This window comes from Aristolochia californica, unplaced genomic scaffold (assembly GCF_029961685.1).
Source record: "Aristolochia californica isolate CCGP_79_NKW_82.1479 unplaced genomic scaffold, dmAriCali1.0.hap1 SCAF_7, whole genome shotgun sequence".
In the NCBI taxonomy this organism is placed as follows: domain Eukaryota; kingdom Viridiplantae; phylum Streptophyta; class Magnoliopsida; order Piperales; family Aristolochiaceae; genus Aristolochia; species Aristolochia californica.
Genome location: NW_027182268.1, coordinates 36,823,587 through 36,834,449, shown reverse-complemented (window position 1 = coordinate 36,834,449; position 10,863 = coordinate 36,823,587). Strand labels below are relative to the sequence as shown.

General features: G+C 37.1%; 1 protein-coding gene across 1 annotated transcript; it reads right to left on the bottom strand.

Moving 5' to 3' along the window:
• Positions 1-1,910: 1,910 nt before the first annotated feature.
• On the bottom strand, positions 1,911-4,128 carry LOC137937610 (dof zinc finger protein DOF5.6-like). The gene is made up of 2 exons (XM_068782711.1): positions 3,919-4,128; positions 1,911-3,195 (listed from the first exon to the last, which is right to left on the bottom strand). Exons 1-2 carry the CDS (start codon positions 3,967-3,969, stop codon positions 2,311-2,313), a joined length of 936 nt encoding a protein of 311 aa, XP_068638812.1. The 5' UTR covers positions 3,970-4,128; the 3' UTR covers positions 1,911-2,310.
• Positions 4,129-10,863: the final 6,735 nt, after the last annotated feature.

Genomic DNA, 10,863 nt, shown 5'->3' with positions numbered 1-10,863 from the left:
AAACACTTAAATTCAAATCAATATTATAATTAAATACAATAATTCGATTCAATTAACAAAAACCTTAAAAAATCACCCTCTTAGGTTTTGAGAGAAAGGGCGGCGAGAGGATTAACAGAGGGGAACGAAGAAGAAGAACGTTTTGAGAAATGGGGCAGTGGGAGGATGAATAGAGGGGAACGGAGAAGAAGAACGAGAGATGAGGCTGAGACGAAGAGAGAGCGGTTGAGAGGGGGGGCGTTGAGGCCGAGGCCGAGCGGCGGCAGCAGAGGAGCGAACGGCAACAGGGGAGACAGCAGCAGGGGAGCGACGAGAGGAGGGGCGGCAGCAGGGGAGCGAACGGCAACAGGGGAGGCGGCAGCAGGGGAGCGACGAGGAGAGAAGCCGAGACGAGAGGCGAGGAGAAAGATATGGAAGAGATTAAAATTAAAAACATATGTGAGGGCTGACGTGGCGAGTACTTACGTGGCACCAGATGACAGGGCAAAAAGAAGGTAATTTATATTGACGTGGTAAGTTACGTGGCAGATGACGTGTCAATAATAATGACGTGGTAGCCTCTGTGTTCATATATAGAATCGCTATGATGACGGGGTGACACGTAAGCAGTCAAAGCTTACGTGTCGCCTTTGACTGTCCACATATACAGTGGACCGGTCAAAGTTCGGTAGTTTTGTAAATAATTTGAGATCCTCGTTATTTTCATTAATAAGTTATTTCAAACCGGTATTTTGGTAAAATTCCCTAAATACAATGGGAAGGGATTATCACCGTGTTTGGTAATGCTGGTTTAAAGTTCAATGGCTGAGTAGGGATATGTTGAAACTAAAAAAATTGACATCCACTTTTAATAAAAGAGACTCTCACTTTTCGTTTTGCAAATTAGATTCTGCTTGTCAATGGCACTAATCCTCTTTTATTATAAGACCATACTGTTAAAACTTAAAATCATGGTTGTACGACAACGAGTCGACTCACCTTTGGAGTATGGTGAGTTGGGTTATGGGTGAAATTTCCTCTTCTATTTTGGGTGATGACCTGACGCACTCGCGGTAATCCTAAGCAGAATTTAGAGCTTCCGAGACGATTCCCGAGCCATAGTTCGCGACAGTGTTAGCCGCCACTAACGACCTCTTTCTAGTAGGCACGATGGAATCTCTTGTTGGATCGCTCGGATACCCAACCCACGTTTAAGCAAAGACAGCTCTGGTCAGTTCCTGCTCCAAATTCCTGGGGTCCGTGAGCATCTTGCAATCTAGCGGAGTTATTCTTTGGTAATGTCCTCTGGTTTGTCCTTCTGAGAAGCCATTATTCTTGGGTACAGCGCCAACAAATCTAGTGGGCGAGTACAGAGCCAGGAGCCTCCAAATATTTTGCCGCCATGGATGAGAGAATAAAGGTGATACTTCTGAAGCACGCAAGGTACTTCAAATCACATGCGAAGACAAGGCAGTAGCCAAATTCCATGCATGGAAAGGAATGAAATCTTGCTTTGTTGGTTTTTGCATCGTGTGTCTCACTTTTTGTTCTTCTCGAAATGCCAATGGCTGACAAAGACGCTTTCAATATGTAGACTCTAGAGTAGAACGAGCTTCCTTAGAGGTTGAAAGTTCAAATGAAGCTATTTTATTCCAGAAAGGAAGAAGGAAGATGGTACTCCGGTTCAAAAAGAATACGACAAGAGCCTGAACTTTAGGGTATCTGTAAGTCCTATCTGTAACCAGATTTACCGGAAGGAAAGGAAAAACGGAGAATATCTTGTATATATCTCTAAACTGTTACTAACCCAAAAGATTGCGCAACTTGCGTATTAAAGACAAGCCCGTTCCAACATAAACATAAACAAGGTAAGAGCTGAATTATCACAGAATAAACAAGAAAAGATATACACGAGGTAAGAGCTGAATTATCACAGAATAAACAAGAAAAGAAATACACGTTCAAATTGAATGAAAATGCTATTTTTCTGGTCAAGTAATCCTATTTTCAAATTTCCATTTATGGAACGAAACCTTGCTTCGTTGTCTTCGCAGCCAGATGTTTGCTGCACTATTGTTCTCCCCAAATGCCAGGACATAATGATTAATCTCAAACATCATCATTATCTCATCGGAGGATAAAATCCAAATGGGTAGATGCCAGTTTCTAGTCAAGTCATCTCATGTTCTCATTGAAAACATCTTTGGTAAGGGAAAACAACTGGAAGAACAAGTTGTCAAACAACCAAAAAACCAAGAACATCAAAACCTTCTCTTAACTGATAAAACTTGCTTACAAAAGCAGGAATTGGATTAGTGCAAACTAGACAATCTAGACTAACGGGTTGGTTGTTGATGATCCGTAGCTGTTCATCATTCCAGGCCACGACGACCCAGGGGCGTTCATCGAGAACCCAAATGAATCTTTTCCTACTTCAGTGCAGTGCGGCTGTTCGTGCCACTCAAGGGTTAGAAGCTTGGGGTTTGGTTTCATGTCTATCGGAGTGGGATTCTCTGCTCCGGCAAATGGAAGCATCAACCTCTCTGCGTTGTCCATGAAAGTACCGTATGAACCATCCAAGAGAAATCCAAGAGGGGAGCAGGAACCATGAAGGCTAGAGGAACTGAAACCGTTGCTCATGTCTCCCAGACTGCCTACATTACCCATGTCGCTGCCTCCCATGAAAGCATAACTTCTTCCAGGGTTTCCAAATAAAGCGTCGAGCTTGTTATCAGTGAAATTAGCTGCTTGTCTAGCGCTTCCTAGTAGACTATCGTACTTGCACTCCATTGGATTAGGGTTTCCAGGGTGGCCCAATACAGTGTGGAGGTGCGACAACTGCACTCCTGAAAATGAGAGACGGAGATCAGATGCTTCGTGCGAGGATGATCCGATGAGCTGATTGGGTGGCTGTTCGTTTGGCTTCTTCGAAGCCACCTTCTTGTTCTTCCGGCAGCCACCACCGACAGGAACGTTCCTGAGGGAGCCGCCTTTGGTCCAGTACCTTCGGCAGCTCTTGCAGAAGTATCTGGGTTGGGAAAGGCTGTAGTTGTTGTAGTAGCAGAACTTGGTGTGAGTTGAGTCGCACCTTGGGCACTTGAGAGCTTGGTCTTGTTGAGGCCTGAGTCTCCTTTCCAACAATGGCTGCCTGGAACATGTAATCATTTCCCCAGGCGGAGAAGCAGACTCTACTGCTCCTTCCTCGTGGACGGTTCCCTAATTTAAAAACGATAAACATGACAAAACGTGTCAGACTCTGAATTCCATGGAATGTCCTTTCACTCATCAGTCAAAAATGGCAATCTATTATTGAAAATCGAAATTCGACGAGATGAATCGTGCACGGCGGGGTCTCAGAAGATCCAGGTTATCGTACTTTAAAAGAACGGTAAAAGAAGAGTTTCAGAAAAATGGAAGTGCTAAACATGAATGATGAAACTAAAAAACAGGCGCAGCCTAAGCGTCTCCTGCTCAGTCCTCAGACAAAAGCTAAAATAAATCAAATAAACCTAGCTTCATTAATTTGAATTTTGGTATGGTTTGATTGCAGACCAAAGATTCGAGAGACCGGAATCTCTTCCAAACGTCCAATTGAGATGGAATCAACGAGCTTCTTTCTCTAATTTTCACATTTTTACCGAAAATTCATACAAGTAACTGAAAAACCTTCATACCGAATAAAAACATTATTCATACAAATTAAGAATCACGATCCAGCAACATTAGCACTCAAAAATCAACATTAGATGTTATAACTCTCAACAACCGGCTCCAAACTTAAAACTGAAATGAAAATTCGTTCAGCTAAATAATAGCTCTGATCTTTAGATCTTCACTTCGTCGTAGTTATTAAAAAAAATTGAAAAACCAAAACGGAACCTGGAAGAAGAAGAAGCCAATAACAAGATAGCCAGTCAATTCTCTCCCATTAATCCATACCTGAAGCCAGTCGGAAGTATCCATGCAGACTTGAAGAGAGGTCAGTCCCATCCAACTTAAAAATAAAATAAAATAAATAAACACAGATCAGATGTGCATTCGGGGAACGAGAAGAAACTGCTCGAGGCTTCTCGGAAGCGGATGGGTTTTTGGGGTCCTTGGGGAAGGGCGGTGTGTCGGTAGAGACGGAGAAGGAAAGCGAGGATTGAATGGTTTGTATGGTAGCGACTTGCGAGGAGGGACTTGGGAGAGCAGTGAATAAGAAGGCGAAAAAAGGTGCCGGAAGCAGCAGCAGTCTTCGTCGGTGGCTTGTCTGGGTCCCACCTGTCTTCCAGGACATTGAGTATCAACACTCGACAGTTACACTCGGCTCGGCTCAGCACAGCTATCCGTCGTCCATTTCACATTATCCAGTTCTGAACCGGGACCCGCAGCACTTCCCTCTCGCAGACTCGCAGGCTTTAACTTTTCCTTTTTGTTTTTTTTTATATTTTCGGGGTGCAAATTACACTTTGCCCTTGGCATTATGAAATTATATTTAATAAATTATCGATGATATAAATTTTGTATCAAGATATTTAATAGAAAATAACTATATGAGATTATAACAATATATAAGTGATTGCAAAATGTCGAGGCTGCATTTTGAACATAAAAGAGTGGAGGAAAAAGAAAAGGTTATGAAAAATAAAAGAGAAAATAAAAAAGAAATATAATTTTTCTTATTTAGATAGATATAAAAAAATAGTAATATTTTTTATTTTTAATATTAAAAAAATCTCTCAATTTTCTATATATTTTATTTTCCCCCCAAATTCTATTGTGAGAGAAATTATTAACTACAATAGAAAATATTTTTCTCTCTTATTTTATTTAATCTCAATGATTCACTTTTATAATTTTCTGAGCTGTAAAAAATAAGAGTCCATCATTAGCCGGTTAAATACAAAATAATAAAACGAGTCGCCCGAGTCGCCAAAATGAACGAGTAACAGAAGCCGCTTGAGCCGCCGAGGTGAGTCATGAGTTAATTGAGTTGTGACGCGTGCCAGCATTCACAGGAGTGTGACGTGACTGAAAAAGGAATATTTGGGACCTCGAAAAAGAGCAAACCGAAAGTGCATTCCGTCGGGTCCCACCAGACTCTGGTGGAACGGACAATCTCCCTCGCCTCGACCAAGCAAAGCATAGATTCTCCCAACTATCATTGTTCTCCCAGGTGAACCCCCCCGTCAGCATCGCAAAACACTATACTACATATAAGGCAAACGCCACGTGTTTCCCGCCCCTTCTCCCAAGCTCGACGCACACGCCATTCCTTCTCCTGCGATTTCCCCTTGCTCGAGACGGTCAAACAACGGTTGGCTAGAAATATCGGACAAACGTGGCATTGGCGTTGTACGGTGAATGTGGACCCAAAAAGAACTTCGAATCATGTGACAAGAAGGTTTTAGTTTTCGTTCAACGTCACCAATCATGTCACATTTATGAGGCTTGTATTACTTCTCTCTCCTTTGCCAAATTGCGGCTAACGGAAGGGGGCAGTTCGAGGACTCTGAAGTGGGTCCCGTGTTCAAGTGGCCCCACAATCCTGTCTTTGATTTTGTTGGGACCGATCCGATTTTGGGCATTTCAAATTCAAAGCCACTAGAGTCTTCGGCACGCCACCTTTGCTTTATTAGGATCATGTCTGAATTATTGGTAAATTAATCATTTGGTCAAGCAGTCAACTTGGGGTTAATAAAGATGTACCCTAGCCTCTTAATAAAAAGCGGGCCCTTTTAGTTATAAATTTTACAATTTATCTTAACCATTGGATCATGATCAAATAGTTAAGATAATTGTTGATCGGATGGCTAAGATAATCAATTGAACAGTTGGTATAACGTTTTACATGTTTGATACCAAATGATTTTTGGTATCAGATCAACCTTCAATGTTACCATACATTAATTAGATAAAATCAGGTCTTATGAAACAGTAATGTGACAATATGTCACATGGAACAAGCAGCAACCATATTCATACCGTTTATTAGGCGGAATATGAGAAAAATATAGAATCCATGAAAATCGCTGATGACATGGCAAATCTACTGGATGGAAAATGGAACATAAAATCATGCGTGCCAGCCACCTTCCCCACTTTAGTATCCGTGTTTTTCGTGTGTAATCTAGTCGAGTCGGATTCGACTCCATCAGCACGCCACGCTGTGATAAAATCAAGATGGCTAAAATAGCTTAAATTCCATTCCTTCTCCGACGGCGGCCATGAACGACAAGAGTGTTTTCCAACCAACCGTGAAATCACATAGCGACACCATTCAAAGGTCGGTGGAGAGGATCTCGTATCTTGAGGATTCGGCGTCTTCTTTTGTTATTTTATGTTTTCGTCGTTGGATTTCACCGGTTATTTTAATTGATGCATTCGTTTACGAATCCTTTTGTGTTAATAGAAAAGAGGCAGCGCCGTTACGTGTGGGCCGCAGGTGATACGGGACAGCCGACCGCGGCGATCTGCTCCACCAACGGGTGTCGCTTGGGTGCTGCTGCACGCTTACAGGTCTTGTTGTGAACGGAAGGAGGAAGCTGGGTGAGCGGCGTCGCGATTTGCAGCGGGAATTGTCCTTTTTTGCTGTCGAGACTGGACTCGCACCGTTGGTGGAGATGCTCTCCAGTGGGCAGTCATTGACTTTTGGCGAGTTATATGCAATGTGAGCATCGAAAGGATTGAAGCATCCGAAGGGACGAAGATGCATGGTACCCGAGATCCACCGATTTCGGTATCCTCTAGAAAACTTTTTGGGAATTTTTTCATAATATCTGATTAAAAATTTTCTTAACATAAGCAAGGAGAAAGAAGGGGGCAATCGTCTCCCTTTTCTCTAGACAAATTTCCCAAAGCTTTCCTTCTTCTAGTTTGGGAAAAAAAATAGAGAGGAAAGAGGAAGCTTCCATCCATTTTTTCTTTAACAAAACCAAAGAGAAGGGGAAATCGTCTCCCTTTACTCTAAAGTAACTTTGGGAGGAGACATTCCTCCTTCCTCTAATCTAGATGAAAACAGAGAGGAAGGGGAGAAACCTTCGTCCCCTCTTATATGGATGAATCTGTTCATCCATAGAAAAATTATCTAAAAAATTTATAGAATCTTATTTATGACTTATTATTTTGTTAAATATACTGCATTTGTATGACTATAAAGATTGCTTAGATAGTATAAGATGGAAGATATATCAGTTGCACAAATATTTTTACTTGGAGAGGGCCTTTAAGAAATTATTTTTCTTATTTATTTTAATATTTAATGGTTAATTTGTTTATTTTGAATATTTTTTATAGTAAATGTATCATTAGTAAAAGAATCACAGCTTTTGCGGCTATTATAATTTTTTTGTTTATATGATGTGGTTTGTATATAGATTCTTTAGATAATATGTCGTCAATGGTTAGAGTCCTCTATCGATATAATGGGAAATTAAAGGAGAATTTAAAAAATATTGTTGCCTACAGAGGAGACCAATGAGAACTTATGAAGATTGTAATTTCGAATACTCTTAGTGAGTTGTTGATAATGATGTATATAATGACCAAATGGGATGCTACAATTCGCATAACTATTATAAAATCCAAATTCCCTCTTTACTCGATTTTTTTAATTATTTGAAGTGTAACATGATTAAACTTAATTATTATTTTTTGGTTTAAAATAATCAACTTATGATTGTAGAGATTAACTTGAAAAGAATAGTTTTAAGACAAAGCTCGTGGAAGGGAGTGTAAGAGGCATCCAGACTTTGGATATCGTATAATATCTCATCTATTAAAATTGTCAAATAGATTTGGTGATATAGAGGGGTAAGTATTTATATTTATATTCACGATATCGATTGTAATAATTTTTATACAAAAAGTGTTTTTAAATAACAATCACTATCAAATATAGGTTTAATACACAATAGCATGAGTGAAGTTTTCTAACCCGTTGCCTATAGCATCGGTATTATCTAAGAGTAGATCATTTTCACCATGGTAATATATATACACAACTACATTAAACTTAATTATTATTTTTTGGTTTAAAATAATCAACTTATGATTGTAGAGATTAACTTGAAAAAAATAGTTTTAAGACAAAGCTCATGGAAGGGAGTGTAAGAGGCATCCAGACTTTGGATATGGTATAATATCTCATCTATTAAAATTGTCAAATAGATTTGGTGATTTAGAGGGGTAAGTATTTATATTTATATTCACGATATCGATTGTAATAATTTTTATACAAAAAGTGTTTTTAAATAACAATCACTATCAAATATAGGTTTAATACACAATAGCATGAGTGAAGTTTTCTAACCCGTTGCCTATAGCATCGGTATTATCTAAGAGTAGATCATTTTCACCATGGTAATATATATACACAACTACATTAAACTTAATTATTATTTTTTGGTTTAAAATAATCAACTTATGATTGTAGAGATTAACTTGAAAAGAATAGTTTTAAGACAAAGCTCATGGAAGGGAGTGTAAGAGGCATCCAGACTTTGGATATGGTATAATATCTCATCTATTAAAATTGTCAAATAGATTTGGTGATTTAGAGGGGTAAGTATTTATATTTATATTCACGATATCGATTGTAATAATTTTTATACAAAAAGTGTTTTTAAATAACAATCACTATCAAATATAGGTTTAATACACAATAGCATGAGTGAAGTTTTCTAACCCGTTGCCTATAGCATCGGTATTATCTAAGAGTAGATCATTTTCACCATGGTAATATATATACACAACTACATTATTTGATGTTTGAATTGTAAATTGTATGTCTATGAGTATTTATGTTTTATGTAAATTTTTAAAGGGTTTTAGTGAGGACGGTAGTGAAAACTTCAATATGATAATATTGATTAGAGATTAATGGTAGTGATGTTAATAGAAGTATGCCAATTGCCATCGACCTTGAGGGATATCATTAAGATATTAGAAGTTGATTTTTTTAATAATGTACCTAAAATGCATTTGGGTGCCTAGATTTACATGAAAACGTTTGGGAGGGTGACATTAAGAGAGTGAATACTATTCTTGAAATAAGTGAAAATTTGGATCTAAGTTTAGATCTTGTAAGTGTGATTTAAGTATTTGAGGATAAATCTCAATTGCAAGCTTATTTTTGGAAATATTTAACTAAAGATATGTAGAATATAATACATTGAAATCTAATATTAATGATCATAAAGTCAAATGAGTTCATGATGGATGCCCTTGGAGAGTCATATATGCGTTAATCTTATTACTTGTTATGATCATCTGTAATACACATCATCTTTTATTTGTAATGTTATTAGGCCATTTGTGACCTTAATTCATGATGATATTAAACAGATTATGAAGGATACTATTATATTCATATTATACATGAGAATGCATGGCAAACTAAATGTATAGCTTTAAAAACTATTCTTGGTAATTGGGTAGACTCATATAATTTGTTTACAAAGTTTTTGAATGCAATAAAAGAGTCAAATCTAGGTAATGAAAACTTTTTGTATTGTGATTAAATTAGTCGAGAAATGAGATTTAAATGTGTACTTTGGACACTTGGACCATCTATTGAAGGGTTTAACTATTGTAGACCTTTTATTTGTTTTGATAAGACATTTATATGTGAAGTACTTTAGGTGTTTGTTGATTGTTGTTGCTCTTCATGGGAACAATGATTTATTTCTTCTTGCTTCTATAATATCTTAATTAAAAATTAATCTAGTTGGGAATAATTTTTTAACTTGTCTATATCATTTGGTTGTTCAAAGAATGAGAGTCTTACTATGATTTTATATGGCCAAAAAAGGTTTGATGTCCAAAATAATTTTCTTCCTAAAATGTTTTCATTAATTTTGTTTGCATCATAAAATTGCTAAATTCAAGAAGTTGTTAAAAATGATAGTTTTATTGGTCTCATGTTATCTTGTGCATGAAAAGTATTTGTTATGGAATTTGATTATTCAATGCAATTGATTAGACAACAATGTGAGTGGTTAAGGAGTTATTAACAGAGGGGGATTTGTGTCTTGAGTTTTGATCACTGACATATGATGATAATGTTTGATTTATGTGATAACTATAATTGTATCTTAAAAGTTTCAATAGTATCCTAAAAATGAAATTTTTTTTTTTTATGCAAACAATATTGACAAGAACTTTTTGTAAATTTGAACAATTTTTTTTTGTAAAAATGCAAAAAACAACGCGATAAAAAATAGATCTATTTGTACTCCTTTTGTTGATGTTTAAAGAGGAGAAATAATGTAAATGTAGAGAAAAAGTTTATATCACAATAGTGTGAATGATGTGTATGTGTCACAATGAATTTTTTATTAGACTGATATGCGAAAAATGACATATAAATTTATCCTCTTTCATATCGATATTTATGCGCCTATGCCATTGAAATATGTGAGAAAATTAATTATAATTTCAATCAACTATGTGAGCATTGGTGTACAAGAAAAACAAATAGTCAAACATGTGCAATGGGATTTTGTTGAAGAAGATGAAAATGTTCTTATGTAGACATGCATGACATATCTTCTAATTTATGTTTTCTTTCAACCCCTTATTATAAGGGTATCTTAGTCCCTATATAATATCTCAAACTCATTATAAATAAAGAATTGAGAGAAGGTTCCTCCCATCCTCAAGAGGGAATTATTTCTCTCTCAAGTTGCTATAGACTCTTCTCTTCTCACTAGTAGTCTTGTTCTCCTTCATCTAGTTTCCTCCTCTTACTTCTCTTCTTCTTCTTTCCATCTCTTCTCCTCTACAACACCCTGAGTCACCAAACCTTGAATCTAACATGATATCTGAACAAGGGTTTTAGAGTTTCAAATAATCTACTCTATGAAAATATTTTCGTCTATAATTAGGAAGAAGAAAGGATGT

What these genes read in the sequence shown, in the direction of transcription:
- LOC137937610 (XM_068782711.1), bottom strand. Translation starts at nt 3,969, where the DNA reads ATGGGACTGACCTCTCTTCAAGTCTGCATGGATACTTCCGACTGGCTT. An exon ending in ATACTTCCGACTGGCTTCAG is followed by an intron (nt 3,196 to 3,918) that starts GTATGGATTAAT and finishes TTTTTAAATTAG; the next exon opens with GGAACCGTCCACGAGGAAGG.